General features: G+C 42.7%; 1 protein-coding gene across 1 annotated transcript in view; it reads left to right on the top strand.

The window, feature by feature from the left end:
• The first annotated feature begins 418 nt into the window (after positions 1 to 418).
• Positions 419 to 16,919, top strand: part of fam155a (family with sequence similarity 155 member A) — a 76,564-nt gene continuing 60,063 nt past the window's right edge. The window contains exon 1 of the mRNA XM_038979450.1: positions 419 to 1,123. Within this exon, the coding sequence (XP_038835378.1) occupies positions 419 to 1,123 (705 nt within the window). The remainder of the gene's footprint in view (positions 1,124 to 16,919) is intronic.

Below are 16,919 nucleotides of genomic sequence, written 5' to 3' on the forward strand. Positions count from 1 at the left end.
CTAGCAGACACGTAAGCGAAAATCACTGGGCTGACATAGAACCCAGCCCTCATCCGAGAGCCACCACCGGCGGATTCAAGGCGAACGTAAATGCAGGTTGCCGTAAAACGGGGCTACACAAAGGACCAGTGCTGAGCGCAGGCTAGAGCAGAGGAGGGGGAAGCGAGACACGTTGCTACAGGAAACTAGCATCTTCATCGGAGAGCCATGGAGAACGCGGCCCCATCAAATCACGGCTTAATCTCCTCCAACACATTAATTGAATGTGAATTACAGATAATCGCGGAGGTACAGCAGCACCACCTACGACACAACATTTAAGAGGTGAAAAACGCAAATTATACCCCAAGTCAATGCATGTTGTGGCAGAGAAACCCCCACGGTGGAGTCGGCCGGTGAAGAAGCGCGTTACCAAAATATGACCAGGGGTGCTTGGACGTGTCTGCAGCAAGAAGACGGCTTCAAAATCTGGCTAGAACCCCGCGAGAACGAAAAGCCATTCACCGACTCAGAGAGGGCCCAGAGATGGCGACTGTCCTTGGCTTCACTCTTGTTTGTAACCATTCTGCTCTCTGATCACTTATGGTTCTGCGCCGAGGCGAAATTGACAAGGACCCGTGATAAGTTTGCATTGACGGACATGGGAGTTTACCCATCTGCAAACCCAATCCCATCATCCAACCTCCATTTAGCACACAGCAGCCTCCGAGAAAACGAATATGCTATTTTTGTAGGGAATTCTACCAAACCTTTGTGGCGACTTGGAACTTGCCATCGCGATAGTTTATCTAAAAACTGCTTTACTTTTGATGACGCCGACCATTTGTGCAAGGACCTTTCGGATAAAGAAGGGACCCGGACTGTAAATATAAGTGATTTGTACCTTTCCTTTTGTAATTCTTATTCTCTTTTGGATTTGTTTTACGGGTCTACGAGTCCGGACAATTTGAACTGCAGTCTTGACGTGATTATTGATGGCGATGTGGCGAGGTGCAGCCTGTGCGTCCAGGCGTACCAGCGCTACGACCAACACGCCCTGGAGAAATATGAGGAATTTGAGCTTATGACTCAGAAATATGAAACGGATGCATATTCAGTGAGAACATGCATGGATGAATGTAAGGTAGGCTGACGGGGATCGTCCCCCAATCTGTTGGTTTTGCCTAAATAGATGCAGTTTGGTCCCATACAGTCGTCGATCGTCATGGTAACGGATGTCAGATTCAAGGAGATCCTCTGCTCTCTTACCAGAAGGCTCAAACAGGATGAGAAGCATATGGCCTTGTAGTCTTGCATGTGTGTCTTTGGTTGCTTTTTCCACAATTGAGGAGTTTTAAATCGGTTGTGGAATGGAGAATGAGCCAGGCCTTGAGGTGTCATAACTTTCATTCCACAGGCTTCATAATATCACTAGAAATAGGCTATTATTTCCAAGCACATACCAGCCAGATTTACATGTTAATTCTTTCTGTAAAATGTTGGCTAATATATGGCAAAGACTACAATAGCTACTACTATTTTTCCTATTCATGCATCATCCCGCACCGCACCGCACGCAGGTAGTGGTCTTTTTTCCAGTATTGTGCTGCGCATGCGGTGTAGCGGCCACTCGGTGCCAGGTGTTCCGCCATGGCCACTCCACTCCACATTGAGTACATTTTAATAACGTTAATAGAGCACCGGTGGCTTCCATGCCTAATCCGCTGGAAGGGCCTTTTCCCCCGTCGCATTTGGCACCGCTCGTTATTCGCCTGCTGTATGTACCCTAGGGCACTCTTTTATCCGTCGTAAACTCGACAATGGCGTTGACACAGAATTACGACAGCTGCTCTCTTTTCATCACATCATTTATACCTCAAATATGACTATGTGGCCTGGAGGAAGCTCCGACCCTGTAGTATTGTTTTACACTTCACCGACTGGTTGGTCAAGAGCCATTAAAATAGAGGTCTATGTTTCAGTGTGTCCTTGCCATCTCTATTCGGTAATTGTATGCAACATTCACGAGTAGCCTGCTTGGAAAACATCGTTTATAGTGCATTCGGAGCTTTTGGTGTGAGATTTCCTGTGCCTTTTAGAGTTTCAGTATAGAATTGTTGTTTAGTTTTAATGTTATTTTTTTAATAGTCGACAGCCAGACAGCCACCATGGACGTGTGTGAGAGCTGTCCATGGTGCTGAAATCCATCTATATAGAAAGGTGACGCTCCAAGCGAATGGCAGCCAGGCGGTCAGTATTCATGAACCAGTCAGTGACAACAGACAAACAAATCATGATAAATCATCAATTAAATAAATGCATTTGCTTGAATATGACTATGAATCTGTAGGCCCACATAGGCTACAGTAGCACACCTCATCTTATTAATCCACGTGAAAGATCAACAAAACAGAGGGAGATTGATTCAAAATGTTTTATTCAGCGTTGTGGAAATCGTAAAGTAGGCCTATATTGTTGTTGGTTGACTGTTGAAGTGTAATGCTCTATATGCTGATGATGCACCAGTAGATTAGATAGGCCTAGCCTACATGATACCCAAAGCCACACAGGGGGGTCACAGTGTGGGGTTGAGTTGCTCCTAGACACTGATCTTGGGTCAGTTTCGCATTTCTCCCACTAATAGTTAAGGCTAGAATTGGGGGTGGGGGAAATGGGGCACCACCTGAAGTGCTCTATGAAAACAGGTGTCTGTAAACCCGACATATGAGTCATGATAATAGTGTGTGTGTGTGTGTGTGTGCGTGCGTGGTGCTGAAGACAGCTCCCAGCCTCCCACCAACAGTCGCCATCTCTGGAATCACTGTGATGAGGATGCAGAAACAGCCACACTATTTTATGACGATTTTGGCAGGATACTTTTGGCACGATGCTTTCATCCTTGTGGAGCTTATTGTGGTTCGATAATGATGAGGTAACAAAACCAAAACATTGGCCTACATGCTCATATTTGTTTGATAATTATCAAGGGACATCTCCATCACTACGAAATGTTGGTTAAGATTAGTTCTCTCTTATCAGTATTTTCAGTTAATTTGTAAAAAAAAAATATTTTGAAATTCATCTTCTTTTTCTCTCTCATGCCGTCTTAACCTCTCCTCCAGTACTACCTCCATCCCTGGTTTTGACAGGCAGATGATGGATGTTGAGGACATCACTCTAAACCCCAAAGCCTTTTTAACACAAATACATCTAGTAAGTTGTACTCAAAGTCAATGAAAAGTCACTATTACTTAAAATGTTAATATGGCACTGACTCAAAACTAAATGAGAAGTCACACCAACAATTTTTTTTAAAGATACAGTATGATAACAAATTACCTTTTTTCCCAGCATACTCTACTGCAGGTAGATTTTTTGGAATTGTTTTTAATATCTGTGTTTGTGCATGTATATTGAGTGATTGATTGATTCAGTGTTATGCTACACAAAATACTTTTTGTAAACTAATCAAATCATTGAATTTTTGCATCGATAAGTGAAATGGTTCTAATCCCTAGCAGTCATTATGAATGCAGGTTGCGGGTGAATACAAATCTTAACTGTTGTATAGATTAATACAGACTAGATTCCAATAGGAATTACACATCACTTTGCAAGCCAGCATAATATCATTTACAGTTAGTGTTTCAAAATTCTAGTAAATTTCCCAGGTTTTCCAAAAATCCTGGTTGGAAGATTACTGGAAAAATGTTTGGGAAAGTTTGCAACCCTACTTGTAAACTATGAGTTTCAGGCCACTAAATAAGGCCTTCTGATATATGTAATGGTTCAATTATAATGACAATATTCACGTAGGAACTCACTTGGGGGATGGACAAAGGACTGAAAATGTATGAATTCAACAACCATGTCTCAGTCACTATCAAATACAGTCATGGGTGGAAACTATACAAATTGATCAAAAAAAGGCAAGGCACACTGGGAAATTATTAAAATCAAATCAAACTTTATTTGTCACATGCGCTGACTACAACAGTTTAGACTTTACTGTGAAATGCTTACTTACAAGCCCTTCACCAACAGTGAAGTTCAAGAAGAGTTAAGAAAATATTTACCAAGTAGACTAAAATAAAAAGTAATAAAAAGTAACACAATATCGAGGCTATATACAGGGGGCAGGGTATCGAGTCAGTGTGCGGGGTACAAGTTAGTTGAGGTAATTTGTACATGTAGATGGGGGTGAAGTGACTATGCATAGATAATAAACAGCAGTGACCCCCACTGCTTCTACTCACTGTTTATTATATATGCATAGTCAATGTAAATTGTCCTGTGGCTATTTTATTCATTGTTCAGCAGTCTTATGGCTTGGGGGTAGAAGCTGTTGAGGAGTCTTTTGGTCCTAGACTTGATGCTCTGGTACCGCTTGCCGTGCGGTAGCAGAAAAAACATTTCTATAACTTGGGTAACTGGAGTCTCTGACAATTTTATGGGCTTTCCTCTGACACCGCCTATTATATAGGTCCTGGATGGCAGGAAGCTAGCCCCAAGTGATGTTCTGGGCCGTTCGCACTACCCTCTGTAGCGCCTTATAGTCAGATGCCGAGCAGTTGCCATACCAGGCGGTGATGCAACCGGTCAGGATGCTCTCGACGGTGCAGCTGTAGAACCTTTTGATGATCTGGGGACCCAAGCCAAATCTTTTCAGTCTCCTGAGGGGGAAAAGGTTTTGTCGTGCCCTCTTCACGACTGTATTGGTATGTTTGGACCATGATAGTTCATTGGGGATGTTGAAACTAAGGAACTTGAAACTCTCGACCCGCTCCACTACAGCCCAGTCGATGTTAATGGGGGCCTGTTCGGCCCACTTTTTCCTGTAGTCCACAATCAGCACCTTTGTCTTGCTCACATTGAGAGAGAGGTTGTTGTCCTGGCATCACACTGCCATTTCTCTGACCTCCTCCCTATAGGCCGTCTCATAGTTGTCAGTGATCAGGCCACTGTTGTGTCGTCAGCAAACTTAATGATGGTGTTTGGTCACGCAGTCGTGGGTGAACAGGGAATACAGGAGGGGACTAAGTACACAGCCCCGAGGGGCCCCCGTGTGAAGGATCAGCGTGGCAGATGTGTTGTTGCCTACTCTTACCACCTGGGGGGCGGCCCATCAGGAAGTCAAGGATTCAATTGCAGAGGGAGGTGTTTAGTCCCAGAGTCCTTATCTTAGTGATGAGCTTCGTGGGCACGATGGTGTTGAACGCTGAGCTGTAGTCAATGAACAGCATTCTCACATAGGTGTTCCTTTTGTCCAGGTGAGAAAGGTCAGCGTGGAGTGCGATTGAGATTACATCATCTGTGGATCTGTTGGGGCGGTATGCGAATTGGAGTGGGTCTAGGATGTCCGGGAGGATGCTGTTTATGTGAGCCATGACCTGCCTTTCAAAGCACTTCATGGCTACCGATGTGAGTGCCACGGGGTGGTAATCATTTAGGCAGGTTACCTTTGCTTCCTTGGGCACAGGGACTATGGTGGTCTGCTTGAAACATGTAGGTATTACAGACTCGGTCAGGGAAAGGTTGATGTCAGTGAAGTCACTTGACAGTTGGTCCGCACATGCTTTGAGTACACATCCTGGTAATCCGTCTGGCCCAGCGACTTTGTGAATGTTGACCTGTTAAAAGATTTTGTTCACATCCAAGAGCGTTAACACAGTCATCCAGAACAGCTGGTGCTCTCATGCATGCTTCAGTGTTGCTTGCCTCGAAGCGAGCATAAAAGGCTGGTAGGCTCACGTCACTGGGCAGCTCGCGTCTGGGTTTCCCTTTGTACTACGTTATAGTTTTCAAGCCCTGCCACATCCAACGAGCGTCAGAGCCGGTGTAGTAGGATTCAATCTTTATCCTGTGTTTACGCTTTGCTTTTTTTAATGGGTCATTGAGGGCATAGCAGGATTTCTTATTGGTGTTTGGATTAGTCTCCCGCTCCTTGAAAGCGGCAGCTCTAGCCTTTAGCTCGATGCGGATGTTGCCTGTAATCCATGGCTTCTAGTTGAGATATGTACGTACAGTCACTGTGGGGACAACGTCATCGATGCACTTATTGATGAAGCCAATGACTGATGTGGTGTACTCCTCAATGCCATTGGATGAAACCCAGAACATATTCCAGTCTGTGCTAGCAAAATGGTCCTGTAGCGTATCATCTGCGTCATCTGACCACTTCCGTATTGAGCGAGTCACTGGTACTTCCTGCTTTAGTTTTTGCTTGTAAGCAGGAATCAGGAGGATATAATTATGGTCAGATGTGCCAAATGGAAGGCGGGGGAGAGCTTTGTGTGCATCTCTGTGTGTGGAGTAAAGGTGGTCTAGGATTTTTTCTTCTCTGGTTGCATGTGACATGCTGGTAAAAATTTGGTAAAACTGATTTAAGTTTGCCTGCATTAAAGTCCCCGGCCACTAGTAGTGCCGCTTCTGGGTGAGCATCTTCTTCTTTGCTTATGGCCTGGTTGAGAGTGGTCTTAGTGCCAGATTCATTCTGTGGTGGTAAATAGACGGCTACGATGAGAACTCTCTTGGTAGATAGTGTGGTCTATAGCTTATCATAAGGTACTCTACCTCAGGCGAGCAATACCTCAAGACTTCTTTAATATTAGACATTGCGCACCAGCTTTTATTGACAAGTAGACACACACCCACACCCCTCGCCGGTGCATGGAAAATCCCGCTAGCTCTATATTGTCCGTATCGTCGTTCAGCCACGTCTCGGTGAAACATAAGATGTTACAGTTTTTGATGTCCCGTTGGTAAGATAATCTTAATCGTAGGTCATCAATTTTATTTTCCAATGATTGCACATTAGCAAGAAGAACGGATGGCAGTGGGAGTTTACTCGCCTATGGATTCTCAGAAGGCTGCCCGATCTGCGTCCCCTTGTCCTGCATCTTTTCTTCACGCAAAAGGCGGGGATCTGGGCCGGTTCCAGTGAAAGCAAGATATCCTTCTCGTCGGACTCGTTAAAGGAAAAAGTTTCTTCCAGTCCACGGTGAGTAATCGCTGTTTTGATGTCCAGAAGTTATTTTCGGTCATAAGAGACGGTAGCAGCAACATTATGTACACAATAAGTTTTAAAAAATTGTTACACAAAATGCAAAAATACAAAAAAAATAGCACAATTGGTTGGGAGATTGTAAAACATCAGAAATGTTCTTCAGCACCATCTTGATTGGAGGCGTGGCTTAGTTGAGGCGGTAAATTAATAATGTACCTTAATAATATACCATTTGTATTACTGCTCACGACAGCTATTTAAGTTAAGTTTCTTAACATATTTTTTTGGAAATCGTTTTACTGAAAATGTTTGAGTAGCCAGAACTTATCCGGTTTTAAAGTGTAAAGGGTGTGTTTCTCTCTCTCTCTCTCTCATTGATGAGACATGGACAGCGAGTCTTGTCCCAGTGGTGTGTATATGAACTCAGAGAGGTGATAGCACGGTCACCCACCCTTTATTAACTTTGGTATATATCTCACTGTCCAATTACGGTAAAGTATTACAGAGCTTCAGTATTGGAACAGTTATTCCAACCATATTCCAACAATCATGCTTGCATTCCAAATGGCACCCCATTCCCTATATAGTGCACTGCTTTTGATCAGAGCCCTCAAAAGTAGTGCACTAAGTAAGGAATAGGGGGATTTTTGTGTTGTTTCTATCTTTAACTACATGCTTTTGCCATAGAGTCACTGTGTTAGACTGGTCCTATATCTGTTTGTGCTGGCTTGCCAATTCCTATTGTCAATGTTTGGTGTGACAATGAGAATAGGAGTTGACAAGATAGCACAATCTGGGACCAGGCTAGAGTCGCTATGTCACAATATAGCGTGCCTGATGTAGTGCGTTCTGCCAATTGACTGCTGTCACAAGGGGCAGGTTCACAGAGAGGTCACTCTTCAGAGAGTTGTATGGAAACATCTGGACATGGATACTTGTGGCTCAGTCGGTAGAGCATGGCGCTTGTGGGTGTGTGTGTCTATGTGTGTGTTTAAGTAGTGACTGGTAACACTTTACATTGGTGGACGGGCTCCTAGTAATGGCTGGAACAGAATTAATGGAATGGTATCAGCCATTACCTTCAGTCATCCTTCCCTCACCACAAGTGAGTGAGTGATCCCTCTGGATTCCCCCCCTTGTCAGACGACCAGGACATGTACAATCAGGGTTGGGTAGGTTACTTTCTAAATGTAATCCGTTACAGTTACTAGTTACCTGACCAACATTGTAATCAGTAATGTAACTTTTGGATTACCCAAACTCAATAACGTAATCTGATTACATTCCGTTACTTTTAGATTACTTTCCCTTTTAAGAGGCATTAGAAGAAGACTAAGATCTATGCTACCAATTGAACGACATATATTGCAGGATAAATCAGTGTTAAAGTTTACATAGCTGGCCATATATGAATGTTACATTTTACTTTATGGGTTGGTGATGTAGGCTTCTTCTAACCCATCGCTTTCTACTTGCGAAAGTATTCACCCCCTTGGCATTTTTCCTATTTTGTTGCCTTTCTTCCTGGAATTAAAATAGATTTTTGGGGGGTTTGTATCATTTGATTTACACAACATGTCTACCACTTGAAAGATGCAAAATCTTTTTGGTGTGAAACAAACAAGAAATAAGACAAAAAAACAGAAAACTTGAGCGTGCATAACTATTCACCCCCCCAAAGTCAATATTTTCTCTTGGGGTATGTCTCTATAAGCTTGGCACATCTAGCCACTGGGATTTTTGCCCATTCTTCAAGGCAAAACTGCTCCAGCTCCTTCAAGTTGAATGGGTTCTGCTGGTGTACAGCAATCTTTAAGTCATACCACAGATTCTCAATTGGATTGAGGTCGGGGCTTTGACTAGGCCATTCCAAGACATTTACATTTTTCCCCTTAAACCACTCGAGTGTTGCTTTAGCAGTATGCTTAGGGTCATTGTCCTGCTGGAAGGTGAACCTCCGTCCCAGTCTCAAATCTCTGGAAGATTGAAACAGGTTTCCCTCAAAAATGTCCCCGTATTTAGCGCCATCCATCATTCCTTTAATTCTGACCGGTTTCCCAGTCCCTGGCGATGAAAAACATGATGCTGCCACCACCATGCTTCACTGTGGGGATGATGTTCTCGGGATGATGAGAGGTGTTGGGTTTGCGCCAGGCCAAAAAGCTCAATTTTAGTCACATCTGACCAGATTTCCTTCTTCCATATGTTTGGGGAGTCTCCCACATGCCTTTTGGCGAACACCAAACATGTTTGCTTATTCTTTTCTGGCCACTCTTCCGTGAAGCCCATCAATGTGGATTGTACGGCTTAAAGTGGTCCTATGGACACATACTCCAATCTCTGCTGTGGAGCTTTGCAGCTCCTTCAGGGTTATCTTTGGTCTCTTTGTTCCCTCTCTGATTATTGCCCTCCTTTTTTTAATTATTTTTTTATTTTACCTTTATTTAGTCAGGTAGGAAAGTTGAGAACAAGTTCTCATTTACAACTGCGACCTGGCCAAGAATAAAGCAAAGCAGTTTGACACATACAACAACACAGAGTTACACGTGGAATAAACAAAACACACAGTCAATAATACAGTTGAAGAAAATCTATATACAGTGTGTGCAAATGAGGTAAGAAAAGGGAGGTAAGGCAATAAATAGGCCATGGTGGCGAAGTAATTACAATATACCAATTAGACACTAGAGTGATTGAAGTGCAGAAGATGAATGTGCAAGTAGAGATACAGGGGTGCAAAGGAGCAAGATAAATACATAAATAAATACAGTATGGGGATGAGGTAGTTGGATGGGCTAATTTACAGATGGGCTGTGTACAGGTGCAGTGATCTGTGACCTGCTCTGACAGCTGGTGCTTAAAGCTAGTGAGGGAGGTAAGAGTCTCCAGTTTCAGTGATTGTTGCAATTCATTCCAGTCATTGGCAGCAGAGAACTGGACGGAAAGGCGGCCAAAGTAGGAATTGGCTTTGGGGGTGACTAGAGAGATATACCTGCTGGAGCGCGTGCTACGGGTGGGTGCTGCTATGGTGACCAGTGAGCTGAGATAAGGCGGGGCCTTACCTATCAGAGACTTGTAGATGACCTGGAGCCAGTGGATTTGGCGACGAGTGTGAAGCGAGGGCCAGCCAACGAGAGCATACAGGTCGCAGTGGTGGGTAGTATATGGGGCTTTGGTGACAAGACGGATGGCACTGTGATAGACTGCATCCAATTTGTTGAGTAGAGTGTTGGGGGCTATTTTGTAAATGACATCGCCGAAGTTGAGAATTGGTAGGATGGTAAGTTTTACGATGTATGTTTGGCAGCATAAGTGAAGGATGCTTTGTTGCGAAATAGGAAGGCGAGTCTAGATTTAATTTTGGATTGGATATGCTTAATGGGAGTCTGGAAGGAGAGTTTACAGTCTAACCAGACACCTAGGTATTTGTAGTTGTCCACATATTCTAAATCAGAACCGTCCAGAGTAGTGATGCTGGGCAGGCGGGCAGGTGCGGGCAGTGATCAGTTGAAGAGCAAGCATTTAGTTTACTTTCATTTAAGAGCAGTTGGAGGCCACGGAAGGAGAGTTGTAATGGCATTGAAGCTCATCTGGAGGTTAGTTAACACAGTGTCTAAAGAAGGGCCAGATGTATACAGAATGGTGTCATCTGCGTAGAGGTGGATCAGAGAATCACCAGCAGCAAGAGCGACATCATTGATGTATACAGAGAAGAGGGTCAGCCCCAGAATTGAAACCTGTGGCATCCCCATAGAGACTGCAAGAGGTCCGGACAACAGTCCCTCCGATTTGACACACTGAACTCTGTCAGAGAAGTAGTTGGTGAACCAGGCGAGGCAGTCATTTGAGAAACCAAGGCTGTTGAGTCTGCCGATAAGAATGTGGTGATTGACAGTCGAAAGCCTTGGCCAAATCGGTGAATACAGCTGCACGGTAATGTCTCTTATCGATTGCAGTTATATCGTTTAGGACCTTGAGCGTGGCTGAGGTTTTGATTTTGCAGCTCTTTCAGAACATCAGCTATCTGGATTTGGGTGAAGGAGAAGTGGATGGGGCTTGGGCAGGTTGCTGTGGAGGGTGCCGGGCAGTTGACCGGGGGAGGGGTAGCCAGGTGGAAAGCATGGCCAGCCGTAGAAAAATGCTTATTGAAATTCTCAATTATCGCAGATTTATCGGTGGTGACAGTGTTTCCTAGCCTCAGTGCAGTGCGCAGCTGGGAGGAGGTGCTCTTATTCTCCATGGACTTTAGTGTCCCAGAACTTTTGAGTTTGTACTACAGGATTCAAATTGCAAATCCTTGTCTTACCAAAACTCCGTGATTTTTTCATTTCACTTCACCATTTAACTGCACCACTATTTTGTGCATGTCCATTACATGAAATCCATTTTTTTTTTTTTTTTATTACCGGTTGTTATGCAACAAAATAGGAAAAACGCCAAGGGGGTGAATACTTTTGCAAGGCACAGTATATGGCTCCTATTGCAGGCTGGTCACTAGAAACACGTAAATTTCAGACATTTGAAAAGGTCCTGAGGACTTCCATATATGCCATCCTCGGCACTCACCAGAAAAATAACCCTTCCATTTTTTTTCTCCACCAAACCATAGCCCTAACCATTTGGAATTAATACCTAAACTTAACCCTTTGAGATGTTTCTGTTCTAACCCTGTAACCACGTGGAATTAATGGGTCAAAAATCGACGTTCATCCAAATACGTCAAATCTCGAAGTGAAACTATGAGATCAAGTTGCCTACTGACTCTTATAGGCCCCGTTCACACTCAAATTGTACAACTGATGTACAAAACGTTTGATCTCTAGGAGACAGAACGCGTCTCCTTCCTGAGCGGAATGACGGCTGCGTGGTCCCATGGTGTTTATACTTGCATACTATTGTTTGCACAGATGAACGTGGTACCTTCAGTCATTTGGAAATTGCTCCCAAGGATGAACCAGACTTGTGGAGGTCTACAATTTTTTTTCTGAGCTCTTGGCTGATTTCTTTTTATTTTCCCATGATGTCAAGCAAAGAGGCACTGAGTTTGAAGATAAGCCTTGAAATACATCCACAGGTAAACCTCCAATTGACTCAAATGATCAATTAGCCTATCAGAAGCTTCTAAAGCCATGACATGATTTTCTGGAATTTTCCAAGCTGTTTAATGGCACTGTCAACGTAGTGTATGTAAACTTCTGACCCACTGGAACTGTGATACAGTGAATTATAAGTGAAATAATCTGTCTGTAAACAATTGTTGGAAAAATTACTTGTAAACTATCAAAATAAAGAAAGTCGCGCACTCCATGTATAATCTCCCAGCAATTTAATGGGTATTTACCAACGTTTCGGCATCACTGTGCCTTCCTCAGGGTAATGTCATGAATACTTGAACCAGGTTATGTAGACACACAGTGCAATTAGTGTAACCAATGACAGTCGTGAGGGGTGTGTCATAATCATTAAGTTAATAAAAATGTATTAGTGAAACTGTTAAAAAATTGTGTATGGCATATTAAATATATTATGCTATTGTTATCATATAGAAACATAATGGAATATTGTACATCATATTACCGTCAACATACATTATTGTTTCATTCAATTTCATATAATTTCGTATTTCATTTTTGTTACATGTAATATTGGTTCAACCTTAATATATAATGATCATCATCAACAGGGGGAGCACATTAGGTGTACGCTAATAAGCTGTACAAATAATTTTTCAATCTATAAGACTTGTTCATAAAGGAAAATGTGTTCATAAGGGCCTGAGATCAAAGTCGACATTCAGACCACTAGGGGTCAATGTTTTTAGATAGGATATCGAGTAAGCCTCTCTTTGTAGTAGTAGGATCTCAATGTTACCTCCTCTCCTTGGTAGAGCAACATGCTCAATGCCTGTATATTTGAGGGACGAGATGGGATGGTTAGCTTCAACAAAGTGAGCTGCTACTGGATAGTCAATGTTCTTACACCTGATTGATCTGCGGTGTTCAGCTATGCGTTGTTTTAATTGTCTTTCCGTTTGTCCTACATAGGCTTTCCCACATGAACAGGTGATGAGATAGATTACTCCCTTGGTCTTGCATGAGATGATGCCCCTAACAGGGATCTTTCGACCTGTACGTGGGTGTCTGAAGAAAGACGTTTTTATGGTGCTATTACACTGTGCGCATGAGCCACATTTGCAGTTCCCATTTGGGAAAGGTGACAAGAGTGTCTGAGTGGGCTCAGGGGGCATGTCAGATCTCACCAAACTATCTCCAATATTGCGACCACGCTTATAGACCACCAGTGGGAGTTCCTTGAAGAGGTGTGCGATTTTTTTGTCTGATTGCAGAATATTCCAGGATTTTTTCAGGATTGCTTTCATTTTCTCCGAACCCTTGGTGTACTTAGTACAAAAGAGGGTTGCAATGTTTTTCTTCTTTGGTTGAGTTTTTAGTAATTCCGCTCTTGGTTTTTGAGATATTTTCATCGTTGCCGCATTAAGAGTTTTGTCCTTGTAGCCTCTCATTTTGAATTTATCTGTCATTTTCTTAGCATTGCTGTCAAAATCTGACTGGTGGCCACAGATTTCTTTAACCCTGCATAACTGGCTATATGGTAGACCATTCTTGAAGGGAAGGGGATGCATACTATCCTCACATAGCAAGGTATTGCGATCTGTGGGCTTTGTGTATAAGTCTGTGTGGAATGCATCATTCTCTTTGATAATCCATAAATCCAGGTAGGATATTTTTCTCTTATCAGTCTACATGGTGAATTTGAGGTATTCAGAGCTCTCGTTTAGTAGCGTTTGGAGTTCATTTAGTTCCTGCTGACTTCCTTCCCAGAGCACAAAGACATCATCTATGTATCTCTTCCATAGGAGTGTTTTAGAAAGTATGGGGTGTGTCTCTGTTTTAAAAAGGAATGCTTCTTCAAGTTGTCCAACATACAGGTTTGCATAGTTGGGGGGGAAAGGGGAGCCCATGGCTACACCCCAAATCTGAAGGAAAAAGTCTGACTCAAAGACAAGTAGTTATGGGATAATACCAGTTCAGTAAGTTGTAAGATGCAATCATTGGATGAAGCAAGGGTAGAGTCTCTCTGCTGAACGAAGTGTTGTAGCGCCTGCAAGCCTCCAGTGTGTGGGATGTTAGTGTACAAGCTCTCCACATCAAAAGTGGAAAGCAGGGTGCCCTCTGGTATCCTTCCTAAGCCCTCTATCAATGAGATCATGTGACTAGTGTCTTTGACATAAGATGGGAGATTCTCAACCATCGGTTTAATGTGGTAATCCACACATTTAGAAATGTTGGATGTCAGAGTCGATTGCTGCTACAATGGGTCTACCTGGAGGAGAAGACACTTGTTTGTGTAATTTAGCGACTGCATAGAAAGTTGGTATCTTGGGAAATTTCACACATAGAAATTCAACTTCTTGTTTAGTGATTTGTCCTGATTCCAAACTGCTTTCCACTGTGGATGAGATAATATGCTGGAATTCCAGGGTAGGGTCACAATTCAATAGAAGTCACCTTTAAATAGTTGTCGGCGACATTCATTCACATAGACACATTTGTTTTTATACAAACTCTTTGTCACCTTTGTCACATTTTTTTATGAAAATCGAAGGATCTGACTTTAAGTCCTTAAGAGCCATTCTCTCGTCTCTACTCAGGTTATCATAGGATTTGTGTTTCTTTTTGTCTTTCAGTAAGTCACCTACATCATTGTCAGCAATCCTACAGAAAGTTTATATGGAGGCATTGCGTTTGGGGTGAGGTACAAATGAACTTTTTGCTCTTAATGTAGTTCTCTCAGAGTTCTCAGATACCTTAGCTGGGTTAATGTCTCCATCTCCTCCTTGACTCACGGTAGGACAGATAAGTCTATTGATTAGCGTGGTAGACCTATGTATACATCTCACTGAGGATGACATTTCAAGTGGAGTCATGTAAATTTCACTCTTATCAAACATCTCCCGCAATCTCAGATTACGGAAAAACTTTAATAGATCTACCTGGACACCAGTCATTAATGTATGCTGTGGGTACAAATATTAACCCCTTATTGAGAACACTGAGGTGAGCGGATGTCAGGGTCTTACTTGATAAGTTGAAGACATTTAGCTCCTGTTGGACTGTGGGCTCGTCCTGGGTCTCAATTGGTAGGTGTCGCGGGGTGGTAGTGGATGTCTTCATCCCCCGATGTATGCGTCGAACCCTCTTACGTGCTGGGGGTGTTGGCCTCGACATTGTCCCCAGTGTCCCCGACCTCTGTTGTAGAAAAAACGCTCACCGTTGGTAGAGGAGCTAGAGCTAGCGCTGTCTGTGGATAGTTGGTCTGACAGAGGCACTCTGCATCGGTCATCGGCTTGTCTCTTCCGTTTTTGTGGTTTCTTGTGCTTAGAGTCTCGCCAGAGATATATTAGTCCATTGTTCTTATCATCCAAATCGTGTTTATATTTCTTGATTTTCCTCTCCTTCAGTCCGGTCGTAATCTTAGTCTGAAGGTCAGCGTTACTCTGAATGAGATCATCCGGTTTAATAGGGTTATTAAGCTTGTCTCGTTGGAGCTTGATGTGAGTTGTCTATGGAGGTTTTGATCTCTGCAATATCCTTTTTTAAGTTGTTCAATGATCAGAGTCATCAGGTCCAATGAACATTTATTTAGTATAGCACACCATCGTTCACAAATCTCTACAGTGCTATTATTCGTAGTCCGTGTGGGATAACTCCACTTCGAACATACTCACTTAAAGTGACGATGTGCAGGTGTGTTCTAGTTTTCTTGAATGAACAGTCTTGGAATTCTTTACAAAGATTTTCCCAGGTGCCTTCTGGCCAATAAAATAGACTCTGTTACTCAAACGTTGTCTCGTTGTTGTTGGCTGTATTCAAAAAGGCTCTATTGGGTATCGTTTGAATGTGGTTCAGTTCCCATGTTGGTTAGGGAGTTGACTGATTGGGAACTGTCAGTGAGAGATAATAGTAGATCAAAAAAACAAGAGCTGCCACACACCCAGAATAATAGTTTGTGTGGAGTTGCTGACTAATGGCGAATAAACTATAAACTATCAAAAGAAAGAAAGTTGCACACTCCATATATAATATCCCAGCAATTTACCAACGTTTCGGCATCACTGTGCCTTCCTCCGGATAATGTCATGAATACTTGAACCAGGTTATGTAGACACACAGAGCAATTAGTGTAACCAATGACAGTTGTGAGGGGTGTGTCATAATCATTAAGCTAATAACAATTAATTAGTGAAACTGTTAAAAAAGAGTATATGCATATTAAATATATTATGCTATTGTTATCATATAGAAACATAATGGAATATTGTACATCATATTACCGTCAACATACATTATTGTTTCATTCAATTTCACATCATTTCGTATTTCATTTTTGTTACAGAAACTGTTTGGCCATAATGACCATTGTTATGTTTGGAGGAAAAAGGGGGAGGCTTGCAAGCTGAAGAACACCATCTCAACCGTGAAGCACGGGGGTGGCAGCATCATATTGTGGGGTTGCTTTGCTGCAGGAGGGACTGTTGCACTTCACAAAATAGATGGCATCATGAGGATGGAAAATGATGTGGATGGAAAATGATGTGGATATATTGAAGCAACATCTCAAGACATCAGTCAGGAAGTTAAAGCCTGGTCGCAAATGGGTTTTCCAAATGGACAATGATCCCAAGCATACTTCCAAAGTTGTGGCAAAATGGCTTAACCTCTCTAGGGTACGTGAGACGTTAGCGTCCCACTTCTTCAACAGCCAGTGAAACTGCAGGGCGCCAAATTCAAATACAGAAATACTCATTATAAAAATTCAGAAAACTAAAAATATTTTACATAGGTTTAAAGATTAACTTCTTGTGAATCCAAACACGGTGTCAGATTTTAAAAATGCTTTACGACGAAAGCAT

This window comes from Salvelinus namaycush, chromosome 40, assembly GCF_016432855.1.
Source record: "Salvelinus namaycush isolate Seneca chromosome 40, SaNama_1.0, whole genome shotgun sequence".
Classification (NCBI taxonomy): domain Eukaryota; kingdom Metazoa; phylum Chordata; class Actinopteri; order Salmoniformes; family Salmonidae; genus Salvelinus; species Salvelinus namaycush.